General features: G+C 36.8%; 1 protein-coding gene across 12 annotated transcripts in view; it reads left to right on the forward strand.

Annotated features, from left to right (window-relative positions):
- The window catches only part of LOC147829866 (uncharacterized), a 96,588-nt gene extending 78,335 nt beyond the window's left edge, over positions 1-18,253 (forward strand). For 7 of the 12 annotated variants that reach the window (XR_015445386.1, XR_015445384.1, XR_015445370.1 and 4 more), the window contains one exon: positions 462-3,240. Coding sequence is in view for 1 of the 12 variants with exons in the window: in XM_087196006.1 (XP_087052132.1) it covers positions 462-508 (47 nt within the window). In the remaining 11 variants the exon portion in view is untranslated. Of the gene's footprint in view, positions 1-461; positions 3,241-7,499; positions 8,753-8,858 lie in introns of those variants that run through there. The other 5 variants (XR_015445393.1, XR_015445420.1, XR_015445392.1 and 2 more) reach the window with 3 other exon arrangements.
- Positions 18,254-18,818: the final 565 nt, after the last annotated feature.

Raw genomic sequence — 18,818 nt, forward strand, 5'->3', positions numbered from 1 at the left:
TTCTCTGTATGTAATTATTTTAGCTAGGCATTTAATATCTTTCCATTATCACATAAATGTACTATAAAAACCAACAGTATAATGCTGAATGGAAAAGCCTTCTCAAGTATAAAATTAGTACCAAAATGAAAACCTATCCTATATTTGCAAATATGCAGGTGGAAACCCTGTAAGAATTTAAGTTGTCTTAATTAAAATAACAAATTTTAGCTTCAAGATATATATGGTAAGGCCATTACTAATGACCTCAATTGGCCCCTTCTGTCAATATAGTCAGCAGTGGGTGTTTTTATCCCATGGGCCTGCTGTATTGTTATGTGCAGGTTGACTTTTTGGGCACTGCAGCAACTTATCCTGATTACACTTCCATATTCCCTTGCACTTAGGTTGATCATAAGACTGAGTTCTACCAATGGAATGTGGATTGGGCCTCCATCATACTTTCTTTGTTTCTTTTTTAGACTCATCACATAGAGACAATAATGGCAAAGCACCAGGAAATCCCTAGCCAGAAGCAAGAGCCTGAGTCCCCAAATCACCCCATGGAAAAAAGTCATACCCAGCCAGAAACCTCTCATTTGACAGCTGCATGAGCAAAAAATTATGTTAAGCCACTGTGATTTTACATTTTATTTGTTAGAGCAACAAGAGCTATTCTATCATAGTGACCTAATCTAAGTAGTATTCTACCCTATTGGGTGAAATGCAATCACATATACACTCATTATATATACACAGATACAAATAATGTATATACACAGATGCTTTGCTTTTTTAATGGGACTGTGAAATCGTACATCCTTTCTGACATACAATTTGACAATATATATTGAAGCTCTTATTCATGCACTTACTTGTGTTTAATTATGTGATTAACTTGACTTATTCCTAGCAGTTTAACCTGAGTAAACAATATGCACTAAGTGCCTATTTAAATCCAATCATGTTCAATATGGCACTTTTTTATATGTAAGATTCATGAATTCATGAATGATTAAAATATATTTTGGTACTTTAGACAATAGAATCTTTGAAATAGTTAAAATAATATTACAGAATATTGCCACATGTCATAGGAAATGATAAGGATATCTTATTAAATTAAGACAGAAAAATGTAACAGGTATAATTTGGCCCAATTATTTTTTAAAGTGTATATCTTTGTGTCTGTATGTATCTTTTTAATTCTCCAGAAAGACTAAAAGGAAATACACCAAAACTTACCAAAAATTATATATAAATACTATAATTAAAAGTGATTTTAAAATTCTGTTGAATGTTCCAAATTTTCATCACTGAATATACATTTTTGTTATATAAATTTGGTGTGTATGTATAATATATACACACAATTACATATTTATATGTATATGTATATAGTCACATATGCACATTGAAGAGTGATCCTCCTGTAAAATAGGCTTTCTTGCAGAGTACAAAATGAACATGCCAGGTCCCTGGTGATTGTAGGGAAATGTGACAAAGAAGTAGTTCACTGAGAAATGAAGAGGGAGGAAGGTGTATCCAGTAGAAGCCATTCCACTCTAAGTTGATTCTGAAGAGAACTGCAGAGGGCACTAACAGAACACTAAGTGTTTTTTGAATTATAATTTTTAAAGATGAGTCCCTATAGGACTCCCACAGTAATTCTGGCCTAACATACACATAAGTTATTCCAATCTTAACCACTATTTCACAATACTGCAAAATCCATGCCTGCATCCAACAGACAAAGGTCATCCTGACAACTATATGTTTTATTTTGTTTTGTTTTGTTTTTTGGTACGGGGGATCGAACTCAGGACCTTGTGCTTGCAAGGCAGGCGCCAGAACCACTGAGCTAAATTCCCACCCCTTATACTTTGTATTTTTAATGTACCCCTAATTCCTGATTCTTTGTCTTTCTGACGGCTATATTTTTTTCTTACTTTATAATATTTTGTAAGTCATTTAAAGCTTGAACTCTCTTAACCCCAGCTTTTTTTTCAAATTTAACATGGTCTGGAAAACATCATTACACCTCTAGGGACTTTGTCTGTTTCCCTTACTCAGTAAATGAATTAAATCAGGATTTTGCCCTACTCCAAGGTTTGGAGATTCTGTGGTAATGAATCACCATGTGAAACTGAAAATTCACCTAAGGTCCTTTCTCCTGGGCCTCAGTTTCTTACCCTAAAAAATACCTAATGCCCTGACAAAGATGCTCAGAGTCATCTTTCCTCCACCCGTTTATTCTTCCCTCTTTTCTCTAACCACTAACGAAGGTTTAAAGTGACTGTTTAGATCCTTTGTACACTTTTTAATTGAGTTGTTTGTGTTTTTTATTATTGAGTTCCAAAAGTTCTTTACATATTCTAGATATATATCCCTTATCTGATATAGGTCATCTTTTTACTTTCTTTATGGAGTTATTTGGAGCACAAAAGTTTGATATTTTTTAAGTTCCATTAACCCATTTTTCTCTTGTTCCTTGTGGTTAAGGCATCTTATCTAAGAAACCAATGGCTAATCTATAGGTCATAAAGAGTTGTCTATGTTTTCTTCTAAGAGTTTAATAGTTTTATCACTTACATTTAGATCTTTAACCATTTTGAGTTAGTTTTTTTATATAGTGCAAAGTAGTGGTCTGACTTCATTCCACTGCATTTCAATACCTAGTTGCACCAACACCATTTGTTTAAAGGCATTTTTTTTTTTGGTACTGGTGATAAAACTCAGGACCTTGAGCTTGCAAGGCAGGTGTGCACAGTGCCACTGAGCTAAATCCCTGCCCCCACATTATTTTTTTAATGTTTAAGTTTCTGGTAATAATTCATTGGCCTATAAGCTCTCTCTGTTGGCCAGGGTCTATAACTTAATTTCTCTTTGAATCTCCTGAAATCATCTACAAGAGTATTTCTTTTGTTTGTTTTTCTTTCAGTCCTCTAGAGAGGGTCATTAAACTAACTTGTGGAGTCATAGCCAATAGATTTAAAAAAATAAAATAGAATAGAAAAATGTCAAATGGCTCAACTGTAGTTAAGATAGAAGCTATGTTGATGAAACTGAGTTGTGTGAGTGTGTGTATGTGATCACATTCACATGTACTCATATATGTACGCATGTGAGGACCAAGTTGAGATGGAAAGTATATTCCTTACATGCTACAGTTTGTAGCTTTACAAATAAATTTGGGAAACACTGAGATCTGGAGTACAGTTTCTCTCCCCAACTAAGTAATAAATAAATGAGTAAAAGGAACTACCAAAGCCTGCTTTTTCATTGCCTGTAGGTGTTTTGCCTCCTCTAAGGATGAGCCTGTTGGATAAATATAATGTGAAACTGGAGCTCAAATATCAAGAATCCCAGTTCCCTCACCTTCCAAATTTAGAGTACAGTAAACACTCTTAGGCAAGATTCAACTTGTCTTTCATCTTCTGCATTTTCAGGTGATAATGAAGATTTTAAAAAATGTTCACTCCTAATGGGGATATTGTCTTTCTGCTGGCTGCTGGACAAGTGTAATTCCAATTCTGGATTGGTGGTCTGAGTCACAAAGTTGGCTTCCATGATTTGTAGAGGAAATCTCATGAATCCTCTGTCTGGACATGCCTTTCTAACAACAATAAACTTCTCCTTAGAAAATAAACAATGTGAAATTGTCTAAAGGAGATACATAGAGACAAGTATAATTATAGAAAGCCCCAGGGAAATATTTAGGTCCAAAAAATGGTATCGTTTTTTTTATGGAGAGAGAGTTGATAGAACATAAACTGAAAATGAATAGTAACTACGTCTGTAGGACTTACAAGCCTTAATATTTTAGTTAGGAAATATGCTAATGTACAATCTATGGCATGTGGTATAGACTTTAAATGCATATGTCTTAGTATTACACCAACATAGTCTGTTAAGAATCCTCAATCAGAACAAATCGCAAATGAAGACAAAGCATAAGTCACAATCTAAGACTTTAATCAGAACAGATTTTTAAAGGTCTTTCGGGAGTTGCCTAAGGTTATATACTTCACCAATGGAGGTGAGAGGGCAAAGCTGAAAATGAGATCACCAGACTCCTCTCTTAGTGCTCCTTCTACTTAGTATTCTCTATTCCTTTCCTTAAATCCAACTGAAAACTACTTCAATAAAGTCTCAGTTATTCACTCCTAATTAATTCCTTGCGAATGAACTGTATGATTATTTTGTGTTGGTTGGGCAGTCTTCTATGGCAAAGTCCCTGCCTTCATGAATCTCGTTTTACAGGGGTGACAAAAAATGAATTGTCCGTGAGGGAGAAAGGAAGGAAGGGACAAGAAAAAAAGTGAAAATAGAAGGAAAAAAATGGAAGCAAAGCTTTTGTACATGGAGAGAGGAGAGGGCGTGAAGGGGGGAATGGGATAAAATTTTAAAGAAGAAAATAATGAATCGTTCACAAAAAGCAATAATAATGTTCTTGTGATGATTAACAGTAATGGAAAACAAAAACAAAAAAACAAAACAGTAATAGTAAAGGGCTTTCAGTTTTTTGGTTAATAGGAATTTATGAACATGGTTAAACCTTCATAAATAGAAAATATAAAAGGAGTGGAGTATGAAAGTCCCGATCCCAACTGGACTCATCTTCCTAGGTGTTTAACTGCTCCCAAAGATTGGAAGATATTGAGAAGATTTAGTTTCCTGACACTCTGGGGCTACTTTGTCTCCCTGAATTGAAGAATTTAGAGACAGAAATTATATCCTAGGGCACGGAATGCCTCAGAGTTGCTGGAACCAAACTACCTCTATGGTGAGATTTACTAAGTTTTAAAACCCCCAAATGGAAAAAGATTTGCAAAAGAAAGAAATAACCTATGACACCCCTGCAACCCCCTACACAACTATCCATGCCCATTTTATAGTCCACTTAAGAGGAAATAACTGTTTGAAGGCACTGTTGTTTAAAGACAGAGCATATAGCATCCCTTAGAAAAAGTGAGTAATTTCAAATGAAGTGGAAAAGTTGCCGCACCGAAAGAAACAATGAAGCAAACAAAAACAGTTCAAGAGCTACTCCAATCTTGAGCAATTCCACAGGCAGAGAGATTTGCCCTCTCAGGCCCAAAACCACCTCTCCTGAGTGGGCCTGCTTTCCTAAAAGGCAGATGAGTGACCTAGAAACAAGGAAGCAGACCAAAGCTCAACATTGGAAGATGATTGTCCCAAAAGCAGACTTACCTACCTTTCTAGAGGGCTAAAATCACTGAGGTTAACATGGTAAATATTTTACACAGAATTGGCTACCAACAATCTTGGAATTTACGGAGAAACAAATTTTTATTCCAGACCTATATCCAAAAATAATTTCTTGGATAGAAATTACTTAAATTTGCCAAGCATAGGGGTTTTTTGTTTGTTTATATAAGGAAACCACATTAATACCTTCCTCATAGGTATGATGCACATTGTCGAATATATAGGTACTTAACACAGTACCTGGCATGAGAGTAAGCAATCAGTAACCTTTACCATTAGCGATGACATCAGTAGCAAAAAATAAAAGATTCCTAGTGGTGGAGGCAAATTATTCAAGCTACTCAGAAACCACTCTGGGAAGGGCTTTGGAAAACCTCACAAAACCCTAGACATGTATAATTCCAGGCAGATTTTTCCCTGACAAATAAATGTAACATAAGAAATAATTTCAGGGCACATAAACCAAGACCATGATAGATAATTTCTGATATCAAACAGTCTTTAATGCAGAATAAACCATTTTAGTATGAGGAATGTACATTATTTCAACTTGTGAGCACAAAGGGAGACTGCAGTAATATTTTTCACTTCTACTGTTTTATTAATTTGTTTTTTATTTTTTATTAGTGCATGTTTGTAGCACGTAAGAATTACAATCCTTGTGGGGAGTTGACACATGTACATAACATATCTTAATTATTTTTTCATCCTCTTCACCCTTCCTCTCCCTTCGCTCCATCTCTTGATCTCCTTCATTAGTGCAATGTTTATACAAAGGCACTCAATATCAGAGAGAGGTTATTGTAAGAAATGAGGCACAGGGGAGTGTATTAGTGTATTTCAAGATATATAGTCTAAGAAGGAAATCGTTGGAACTATAAAACCTGAAACACTCAGAGTTTAAATTATCAAAATTCCTTTTACAGCCTTGAAGCCCATAAAAAGATACATTTTATTTGCAAAGAAACCTACAGGTGAATGCAAAATGATGAAAAGGAACACCTCCACTCCCTCTCCCAAAACATTTGCTCTGATGGGAAAGGAGAATACAAAAGCATGACGGGAAACTCCTTACCAACTGCTTGGGCCAAAGCAAATTTCTAAAGAAGATTTATGAGTGTACCTGAAGGATTTGGGTTCACACCTTTACGCTTCTGCCTCTGGGAGTAAGACAAAATCCCCACCTAGGGACCTTAACCTCAAATTCCACACCTAACATCAGACCTCGAGTCACATACTTGTCCAAAGATCACCCTAGGGCAATAAGGCTTTAATGCTATGATTCTACTGTTGGGAACTGGAAGGGAGAAAGTTTGGGTTTGGCTTTTAGTTTTTACTGGAAAGAGGGATTTCTTTGGGCTTATGATTTATGCTTCACTCTTCAGTTATTCCTATTTCAATTTTCAAAATGGGATGTGAATATGTAACTCACATGGCAGTGGATTATATTCATGGGCTAAGGTCCCACAAACCTTACATAATTCAAAACTTGCCCTATTCTCTACAGTTTGTTCCACCAACAGAATGAATATAATGTAAGGAGTAGCATTCTCAGAGCACAAAAGCCTGTAACACTGTATGTCATTTCCTAAAGGAAATGTTTGCTTTTTAAAAACTGCTATGGTTTGAGCATGGTTCATAATAAATTCATGTAGGGGCTTAGTACTCAATGTGGTGGAGTTGAGAGGTGCTGTTTTCGGTGTTGGGGCTTTAAGGGGGATTAATATTTTTCTCAATACAGTGAGTTCTCACTCGGTTGGGACTAGACTGGTCATCGCTAAAGTGAATTGTTTTAAATGAGACCAATCTGCATGCTTGGCTTCTCTGTGCACAAGCCTGCTTCCTCTTTTGTTTCTTTGCCATTCTGTGACATGGTAAGCCAGACACTGGTGGTTATTGTTTAGACTTTCTATCACCTGAATAATGAGCCAAATAAACCACTTTTCTTTATATGTGAGCCATTCTGTTACAGCAAAACAAACTGGACTAAGATATATTTTTGAATTCGGGAATAATTTTAGATTTCTAGAAAGTTGTAAGGATAGTATACAAAGTTTCTGTATATACTTACCCAATTTTCCCTATCACTGACATCTTACATTATTAAAGTGCATTTGTCAAAACTAAGAAACACCACTGGTACTATTAACTGACCTCAAGATTTTATTTGGACCAAGAGAGATTATGTAAAGGTGCAAATTTCCAATGATGAAGGTCATTATATTGTATACCTAAAATGTACCAATAAAATTAAATTTTAAAAAAAGATTTTATTTGGATTTCAATAGTTTTTCCATCACTGGGCCTTATTTTGTTGCTGCTGCTCCAGAGTCCAATGCAACGTAAGTATTTCTTAGTGGGAAGGGTTCATGTTATTTGGAAATTGTAGAAATGAATAGCCTTTTCCTACCATTCTGTTTTAAACTTTTAAAATACAAATTAGTATGAAATATAAGTGCACTGTATATCCAAAGACTTCCCATGGGTTTTAACACAGGAATGACTGAAGAATTAAATGACCTCAGTCAGTGGTGTTCTAATTGAAGTGCCAAGGAAAAGAAGGGCATGCATTTTGTACTGGCTTTCAGCTGAAGATTTTCTTTGAAGAAAATCACTAGTAATGAAAATCCAGGGAAAATATTCAGAATAATTTAATCAAATTATTTTAAAAAACTCAAAAAGTGACTAGTCAAGCATCATGTTTTATATAGTTTAAATGTTTTACTGCAAAAAAATATACAAACTATGTAGTCATATACATATATATGTTGCAAAATATTCTTACTATTATTAAAATAAAAAGCCCTTATAAATCAATAGAAAAGTGGGCTGAGAGTACAGTCAACTTACAGTTGTTATAAAAAAAATTCAGATTCATTTTTAAAGAAATGCAAAAGAGTTCCGCATACTTGTTTTAAAAGCTTAAACTGGTCTTGATATTCCACAGCATGAGCACTCTCATGCATTGCCTGTGGGAGTACAACTTCTCGTAGCTTTTTAAAATGATGATATGACAATTCATATATTTCAGTTATCTATTTTTTTTTTTTTTATGGTACTGGGAATCAAACTCGGGACCTTGGGCTTGCAAGGCAGGCGCCAGAACCCCTGAGCTAAATCCCCGGCCCATTTCAGTTATCTATTGCTGATTAATAACCTAATAACCAAAGAGTAATGGCGTCCATTCACAACAGTTTATTATGTCTCCTATTTCTGTGAGTTGGTGAGGCAGTCTTCAGCTCCATGTAATGTTAGCTGGGTTCACTCTTGCACCTGCACTCAGCCAGCTGCTTAGTTGGGGCTGGAACACAGAAGGCTTCCTTTCTTCTCCACACAGTCTTTCCATTTGGCCTCTCATCATTCAGGAGCCCAAGGATCTTTCATGTTGGTTAGATTCCAAGAAAGCAAAAATGGAATCTGATAGCAATCTGATAGCAATCTCAAGGACCAGCTTTGGAAGCCATGGAATGCAGGAGCCCATTTATACAGGCTCACGAGGGCCAATCGCCAATCATCGTGCACATCTCTTCCCCATTCCATGGTCAGTGATATCACCTTGGTAGTTTAAAATAAGCCATAGTGGGAGTATTTATACTGAAGATATTGGCAAGTGATATAAATCAGGGCTTTTACTTTTTTCCCCACAGAGCTGGTTTTCCAGAACATTCCTGCCTGGAAGTCATACACCATCACTTCTGCTGCGTTCTATTTGTCTCAGCAAGTCACAGTGCCAGCCAAGAGCCAATGCAGAAGGAAAAACACTTTATTTTTTGTTCAGAAGAATTGCAAAAAAATCTGTGGCCATCTTGAATCCACTATAGCCTTCCCTCTGGCCACATATTGTTTAAATTCTTAAAATATTCTCACCCCCTCTCGGAGTGGAGCACAGTCTCATCTCATTAAAGTGTCAGGCTCGAAGTTCAATACTTAACTATCAGTGCTATATTCAGATGTGAGAGCAGCTCCTCAAGTATTTCTTATCTGTATCTACAGACCTATAAATTGTTTTCTGAGACCTCCCCCTAATCTCTCCAACTCCCTCACCCCCACCGGGCATGCAGTGGTGAGAAAGGTCAGGAAAACCACAGTAGACACTGTGGTAATTCTAAAACCTGCCTGGAATTAATAATGTCACCTCACTATAAAACCAGTGGTTCTATTTCTAGGGATACAAGCCAAATATAAGTACAGTATGTTCACTGTAGGATTAGTTATATAGGAAACAGCCTCTATATGCAAAAATAAGAGATAAATTATGCTGTATCCATATAATAATATTATCTATTAAAAGTGATGTAGAACAGCTATTTCTTTACTCCACCTTTTAAAAAATATTTATTGAGTTTCTAAGGTGTGCAAGGCATTCTGTAAAAAATCAGTAAAGAACAGAGGTAATCTCTGGCTTCAAGGATCTTGGAGATCAAAGAAGCAAGAGTGTCATTAAACAGATGACTAATGGATATATCTGACTGATTATAAATGTGATAATCACTATGAGGGGAAATTATTGGGTGCTATTAAATCATCAGTGGACCTAACCTACAGGGAGGTGACTTAGGGGAAGGGGCAAAAAATAAAGGCAAAGAGGTGGGAGAATATCATGCACAGTGGACAGAAGAAAGATTTTAAACATATATTAATTTACTGAAAGATGGTCATAATGTACAGTTAGGTATAATATGCTAATTAGACACCCAAATGGAAATGCCAGATAGTATTTAGATTTATAAGTTGGGAAACTGGGAAAGGTTAGGTTTGTATACATACATTTGGGAGTTGCTGGTTTGTAGTCAATGGTGTGGGCAGTAATATAAGAAAAAAATCAGGAGAGTGGAGCAACACAGAATTCAAGAGAGGGGGGTTTCAAGAAGTACAGAGTGTTTCCTTAGGACAAGTGCTACCGAGGTACTGAGTAAAATGAAGGCAGAAAAGTGGCCATTGCATTTGTTGACATGGAGATTGCTTTGAATCTTTTAGAAGGTTCAGACATAGTGAGGAAAAATCTATATGAAATAGACTGAGGAAAGAAAAGACGTGATGGCTTGGGGACAGCCATTCATCTGAGAAGTTTTGCTGTGAAAGAGCAGGAGAAATGGGCGGCAGCTAGGAATGAGAGATAAAGAGTATGTTTATTTGCTGATGAAAACACCCCCCTGGGGGGGGCGGGGATTGCAGTGCAGGAGATAAGGATCTATTTGCAGAAATAAAGTCCTTGAGAAGGTGAAACAAGGGAGTCTGAGTAAGGGACTTCCCTGTACTAGGAGCAGAGATATTTCCTCTTACCATAAGTAGCACGAGGAAAGACAAAGTGAGCCCAATTCTACTGACAGGGTAGATGAGATAGTATCTGTTTCCCAGGAAGCATGAATCAAGGTCATCAGTGAGCAGGAGAGGAAGAAGTGATTAGAAACATGCGGGACAATCCCCCCTCTATTCTTTACACCTTAGGCTGATTGTACTAATTTGAAAGTAATACTTGTACACAGAACTCTCACTTACCCAATGAACTCTACAGTTTCTCAATGTCCCAAACAAGAAAGTCTCTACTTCTCAGGGGCCAGGGATTTAGCTCAGAGGTTCCGCCGCCTGTCTCGAAGGCAGAAGTTTCCAAGTTCAATCCCTGGTACCAAAAAAAAAGTCTTTACTTCTTGAAAGATGGTCAAAATGTACAGTTAGGTATAATATGCTAATTAGACTCCCAAATTGAGATGCCAGAAGGGAAGCCATTATGGTTACCAAGAACAACAGTATACCAATCTGGGTGGAATTATGAAAGAACTGGATTTAGACTCCTTAGGAAGATTTAATGATTATGTATGAAAATTCATTTTCTTAATCCATTTTGTGCTACTATAACAAAATACTTTAACCTGGATCCTTCATAAAGAAAGGAGGTTATGGGCCAGGGATTTAGCTCAGTGGTTCTGGCACCTGCCTTGCAAGTGCAAGGTCCCAAGTTCAACCCCTGAACCAAAAAAAAAAAAAAAATTCCTGCACCACCTAGGCTCCCCTGAATGAGCAGAATGCCAAAAGAAAGGAGGTGATAGCTCATAGTTGTGGTGGCATAGTTTTCTTCCAAGAGAAGATGACCTCAATGATTCAGCCCTGGTGAAGATCCCTTTGGTTACCTCAAAATGGACTGGAAAGCAGAACGGGAACTGGCTGAATGCAGAAGAGGACAGCCACATAGGATAGCTCAGTTCACAACAATCCTATTCTAATAAGAATTAATTGAGGTTTCACAAAAACTACACTATTTTTTTCTGCCCCTGATGACCTAATTATCTCCTACTAGGCTTCACCTCTTCTTTTTTTCTTTTAGTTTTAAGTTTTATTTCATCACTCTTATCAAACACACATCAGAAAGCATATCAACAATGCATCTAATGGTAAGTCACTTTACAACAAAACTGAACGAGGCAATTGTGTTTACAGAAAAAAGTTCTCAGCAAAAAGTACACAATACAGTCCATTGAAATGCAGTGTTCATACTTTTAGGTATATAGGAAAGTGGAAAATAAAAGTCCTTTGCTACTCAGCAAGAAAAAACAAATTTAAAACACTTAAATAGAAATCTTATTTAGAGATCGGAAAACAATTTCTTGATACTGACACAAATCTACATTTACAGCCCCACTTAGTTATTTAAATTTAAAAAAACCTCACAAACAATAAGACATCACAAAGAACATAGAACCATAGTGTCGAGAAATGCCAAGACCAATTGAAACAACTGGTAGAAATGTTATAGACAACTATTCACTCTGTATTTTGATGTTCTTATAATTCTGAGGTGAAGGTAAACCAACAGGAGAAAATACTCCTTATAACTGGCCTTGGTTTAAGTGATCGTTCACATTTTTTTCCTAACCAAACCATCTTATCAAAAGCACAGCAATTACATGTTAATAAGGGAAAAGAGTAGTAGGTTTTAATATTATAACCCACCACTGCAGTGCTGACACAGGAGGTCATAAACTTAGAATTGATCAGTCTAGGCTTCATCTCTTAAAGGTTCCACCATTTCTTACATCACCACACTGGCGATGAAGCTTCCAGAACATGAATCTTTGAGACTTAACCCATATCCAAATTATAGCACTGGGAAACTTCCAGTGAACAGAACTGTACTGCATCACAGTTCTGGAGCCTGGGAAGTCCAATATTGAGGTGCCAGCTCCTGATTAGGGCTTCTTGCTTTGTCATCATGTGGTAAGAAGCAAGAGGGGCAGAGGGCAAGAGAGTGGAGAGGACGGTAGGGGAGAAGAAGGAAAAAGATAGACAGGGGGCCTAACTCACCCTTTATCATGGCACCTGTCTCTCCCATGGGCGTGCAGCCTTCATTGTTTAATCATCTCCTTAAGGCCTCACCCCTTAATACTGTTACAATGGCAATAAATTTCAACAGCAGCATTGGACAAAACACACGTTCAATCCATAGCATTCATCAGTGTCAACATAGCAATCAAGAAAATTCCTGAGTCATAGATGAAAGTGTGTGTCAAAATCTTATTCAGTCATGCATCAAGGATTAACAGAAACCCAATGATGTCTATTTGGATGATAATCATACATTAAATTGTTTATCTGCATGTTAGAAAAAACACTAAATAAGTAATTTAACCATTCATTTATGATGACCAAAATAAACAAGATGTGAACAAACTCTTATAAGATAAGGTCAATGTGATAAAGTGCATTATACTACTGAAAATTGTATGAACTACCTAAATTGACAGGAAGAATTAGTACTCCTGAGAGTATTTTTTTCAGGAGCTATTAGAAAAAAATGAAGTTTGAGGTGAGCTTTTGGGTCATCTGTGCTCTATATTTAGGCTCTTCAAACAATCAAAGCTCTCAGTACTTTGTCACCAAGAGAAAAATGAAATGGGGTTACCTCCTCTTTCACTGCTTTTTATTCTTTTTCATTGAACACACTAGAAGTTTTGTAATGGGTCAGATACTGTTTGGATCTTCCAAACAGACATAATTATTTAATAATAATTATATTAATATATATAATATTATATTACTCTGAGGCTTAAATTAGACATCACTATTTTCCAATGGGATTAAAAGATACTATGTTCATTCAAAATATGAGTAATATTATTTATAATTTTATACAAATTTTTAAAGAGCAGGCATTTATCAAGCACTTATGTATCAAACATTATACTTTTATGCATGATTTTAAGTAATCTTCAAAATACCTAAAACACCTTTATCAGATAGCTACTATTATTTTCTACATTTTTCAGGAGAGAGAAGTATGGTTCATCAAATCCAATTTAATAAAAACTGATTCTTACAAATATTGCATAACTATTCTGTACCAACCAAATAACTGTGTTCAAAGGATGCAAAAATGAATCAGGTCCTCAGCTCCCAGTCCCCAGGAGAAGAGAAAAGGACAAATAGATAAACTACATTTCTATGCAGCATGTTTTGTGAGAAGATAAATAATTATGTCTGTTTGGAAGATCCAAACAGTTCCCCAAAGTGACAGCCAGTGTGGATGAAGGATGAGTAGCTGTTGGAGAAAGACAGGTAAAGCAGGAGGAAAGGTGTAAAGTTGAGATTTGGTCTTGTCTTACAGGAAACTGAGAATTCAGTGCAGCTTATATAGAAAGTACAAATGGGAAATAAGGCTGAAAAATTATAGAAAGAAATGTAAAATATAAACAAACAAACAAATAAATAAGAGAGATGATAGGAAACTAAAAGGCAAACTCTTGGAGACAGAGAGATGGACAGGGAAGAGGGGAGTTGAGGGAGTGTAGTGGAGGGACTGAAAATGATCACGATTTGTTATATGCATGTACCGATTCCCCAAAATGAGCATCACTATTCTCTACTACAGACATGCACTAATAAAAACAATTGTATGCCGAGGCAGAGTATGGGATTCTCATATGACGGTGTCAAGTTTGAAATTCTATACCCACCATACAGCATCAGAGACTTATCCTCACAGAATGAGACAATCAACTTAGGTTTCAGGAAGATAATTCTCGCACTAGTCTGTGATGCCTTTGGGAGGCGAAAGACGGAAGACCGGGAGAAAGCTGCTATCTAGTCACAAAATGATGAAACCCTCAAGTGAGGTATTGTTAATGAAAGTAAGAACAAAGAAGCCACATGTCTGATGTTTTTCTGAGCAAAGGTATTAAATTTTGAAACTTAATTATCTGAATTTGTCACAATAATATGGGTTGATACTGGTGATTACCAGAGGGAATTAGAGGATTTGCAACTAAGCAAATAACTAGTTATCCCTCAGTATCTGAGGGAGATTTGTTATAGGACCCATCCATCCTCAGATATACAAATCTGCAGCTGCTCAAATTCCTTATACAAAATGGCATAGTATTTGCAATATAACCTATACACATCACCCTGTATACTTTAAATCATCTCTAGATGACTTGAAATACCTAATCCAATGTAAATGCTATGTACATAGTTGTTGTACTGTATCGTTCAGGAAATATGACAAGAAAAATTCTATATATATTTTGACCCATGGTTGGTTGGAGGATGTGGAACTCATGGACATGGAGGACTAACTGTATTGTCAGTGAAAGTAAGCAGAAAAGCCACACTTACAATGCATTTCTGAACAAAAAAAATAAAAATAAACTTTGAACTTTAATTACATAAAATTCAAATTTGTTACAAGATATCTATAGATGGATGCTAGCAATTACCATATAATATCAATGGAAATCAATCTATCTTCCTTTCTTTTCTTTCTCTTTCTTTCTGTCTTTTTCATTTTTTTTTTGTACCAGGGATCGAACTCGGGACCTTGCACTTGCGAGACAGGCAGTGGAACCACTGAGCTAAATCCGCAGGCCTCTTTTTTATTCTTTCTTTTCTTTTTGTAACAGACTCTTGCCATATTGTACAGGCTGGCCTCAAACCCCTGAGTTCAAACAATCCTCCTCCCTTGGTCTCTCTCTTTTTTTTTTTTTTAATTTATTTTTTCTCCCCTCAGTCTCTTAAGTAGCTGGGACTATAGATGCTTAAAAGTTTTTAACAAACTAAACAACTATATCATGACTGTCACCTGGTTGACAACAATCATAATACGCCACCCCAATATAAGACATGTTTCAAAATATGGAAGTGGAAAACAAAAGTATGTTTAGAATGAATAAAAGGTGAGTATACCTTCAAAATGTATCCAAAACCCAACCACTGCTCCCTGCTTCCAATCTTTCCATCTTGGTCCAAGCCATCAGCATGTCTTTCCTGGATCATTACAGTAACTTCCTCACAGTCTCCTTGTCTCTGTGCTTAACATGACTTCACTCCCTCTCCTAACTCTCTCTCTTTTTTTTTTTTTTTGATATCTGTAAATTTAGTTTTACCACCTTTTCTGCAAAAGTAAATCATGGACAACTTACCATATACATGAAAAATGCATAATACATCATTGTGAGTCAGTAGTCCATTGATATTTCATTGCTTTTCATTATGGTAAAAAAAAATGTAGTGAACACCCTTGTGTCACATATATTTCATTCTGTTCAATTTTCTGTATAAAACAAATTTTTAGGACTTCTGAGTTAAAGTTTATACACACATTACATTCACATGCTTATTGCTTACTAGAATCCTTTTCTATTAGATAACTTCCAAAAGTATTAAACATATTTAGATTTTTAGATGACCAAATTATTTCATTATGAAGGGAATTTATGGGTTGATTAAATTTGATTTTAAAAATCAGTAATAAAACAGGTAATATACAATGGAGAGCAAAACACAGTACCTAAGTATCCTTAAGAGAATAATAATCTCTCAGAAGTTGGAGCAAACAATGAGATTAAAGGGGAGTTTTGGGGCATGGATTTAGCTCAGTGGTTCTGCCGCCTGGCTCGCAAGCACAAGGTCCCGAGTTCAATCTCCAGTACCAAAAAAAAAATTAAAAAGTAAAAATAAAGGGGAGTTTTAAGAGCTAATTCAACTGACACCAAATGCTTAAGGGAAAACTTTGAAAAAAAAAGTATTCAAACACATGTTGTGTATTGAACATGGTGTGGCATGTGTCCTATATGCTGTGTCATGGGCTGCATACAGTGCATACCACAGAATCACATCCTCTGTCACTAATGATCACCTATTGATTAAGAGGACAAAAACAAAATAATTTACCAGTGAATGGAACAATGAGTTGCAAGCTTTGCACTGTCATTTTTTAATTTTAGTGTACCCTCTCCTAACTCTCTTCTCAAGAAAGCAGCTAGAACCAGACACCATCACTGGTCTTCCCACGCCTTGATGGCTGCTCATCTCAGAGGGGATGAGGTCCAATAGCGGTGATAGTGAACCTTTTAGAGACCAAGTGCCAAACTGCAACCCCAAACCCACTTATTTATCGCAAAGTGCCAACACTGCAATTAAACCTGAATACTGAGGTTTTAGTTTAGAAAAACAACTCATGCATTAACATCTTTTGTCCGAAAAGAAAAACAATAGCACACATGCCATGGGTTCACCACTCCTCCCCTATAGGACCTGAGGTCTCACAAGCTCTCCACGAGCTCTTTGCCTACTTTGCTCCCTTTGCCTGCTCCACTCCAGACAAGTGGACTTCCTCCAGACAGCCACCTCGGGTGGTCTGGACTTCAGTTCTTACTGTGTGACCCACTCATCTGGATGCTTGCAAGGCTCATTTCTAAACTGTTTTACCGAATTCCACATTTCCAATGGGGCCTCTTTTACCTGACCTTAACAATTTGCTGTCATATCTCACCCAAAACTCTTTATTCCCTATCTGCCTCCTCTCCTTGCTTTGTCTGTTTTCTTGCTTATCACTTACAACTATCTAATACAGCATATGTTTTACTTGTATACCTACTGTTCAAAATGTTAGTGAAGAGTTGGCCTCCTGGTTAAATACCTTATTACAGGCCATCCTTATTACAAAGCTTATCTAGGAGGCCCCCACGGCTGGTTACATTCTTCACCATGTTTATACTCCTAGCCCTGGAACCTTCATTCCTAGGTTTCTGTTGGGTAGAGCTTGTCCGTAGGTACCTTGGCTAAGATCTCTGTGTTAGTTACTTTTCTCTTGCTGCTGAGACAAAATATCTGACACTCAAATTTAAAGGGTTTATTTAGCTCAGTTTGTAGAGGTTTTAGTCCTTAATCACCTGGCTCCAAGGCAGAGTGGCACGTGGCAGAGGGGCATGGCAGAGGAGAAAGTTGTGGCAGACCGAAGGTAGCAACAAGGGACCTTAACAGTGTCTTTCTACCCCTTTTATCTTATCTAAACTACCTGGATTAGGGCAGTGCCAAACCAATCAGTGTACTGGTTTAGTAATCACATGATTTTAATCCCAGCATCTCAGTTTTATCCAGGCTACTTAGGGCGGGTAGCACTCACACCCTTAATCCTAGTGCCGAGCATTGCATCATGAATCAATCACACACTCTAGATTCAACCACCTCTGAAAAAGGGATCTATGACCGCATGAGCCCTTGGGAGGACATCTAGACTAAACCATAACAATCACCTTCACAGTGGCTCAGTGTGCAAAATTTTCTACTCCTTGTCCTCCACCTCTACTTCAAGGTCCATGAAACTGCCAGAATGTTTTGCCCAAGAACCTAATGTCTGTGCTGATCCATCTGACTCTTGACCACTGTGGCATCCATCTAACTCTTGGGAAATAAAATAGAGGAATCAGTGCTTTCTCTGGCTTTAGAGTCTTGCTTATGCCATTACAGTAGGTGACTCAGTCTTCAATCACTTTTAATTTGGCTTTCATTGACTACTCTGACAGTTTTCACCCTCCCAGTTCAGCTGTGTTCCTAACAGATTCAAATGGGCCAGAGTTTAGGCTTTGGTTCTCATTGAGAATATCCCAGTGATGCCGGGGATTTAGCTCAGTGGTTCCACCACCTGCCTCACAAGCACAAGGTCACGAGTTCAATACCCGGTACCAAAAAAAAAAAAAAAAAAAGAATATCCCAGTGATAACACTTGGATAAATATCTGGCATATATTAGGTGTATAGTAAATTTTTCTAAAATAAATTTTCTGTTAAATTTAAATTAATGTAAAATTAATGTAATTAACACATTCTCAGGACAAATGTCCTTTTCATTTTAAAATTCCATTATAGATTACATGAAAATATTATACACAATGCCAAAATAATTATTATAATAGATTCAAGTTTCAAATAAGTCTGACATTTTTGCTGTACATTTCTTAGTTTGGAGAGCTATAACAAGGTACCATGGACTGGTGAAATTTATTTTCTAGTATTTTTAGTGGTTCGAAGTTTGAGATGAAGGTGTCAGCATGGTCAGGTTCTGTGAAGATCCTCTTCTGGGTTGCAGACTGCTGACTTCTTATTATATTCTGTTAGTTACTTTTCTCTCATTGCTGAGACAAAATACCTGGCACCCAAAGTTAAAGGGGGAAAGGATTTATTTAGCTCAGAGTTTGTAGAGGTTTCAGTCCCTAGTCAGCTGGCTCCAAGACAGGGTGGCAGAGGCATTGCGGAGGAGAAACAAACATGGCAGGCACAAGGCAACAAATGTTAAAAAGGGAGCTTCACCGTGTCTTTCTGTCTTTTTATCCCATT

The sequence above is a fragment of the Heterocephalus glaber genome, unplaced genomic scaffold (genome assembly GCF_053883595.1).
Source record: "Heterocephalus glaber isolate CG9 unplaced genomic scaffold, H.glaber_assembly_v1.0 deba00000347, whole genome shotgun sequence".
NCBI classification, from domain to species: domain Eukaryota; kingdom Metazoa; phylum Chordata; class Mammalia; order Rodentia; family Bathyergidae; genus Heterocephalus; species Heterocephalus glaber.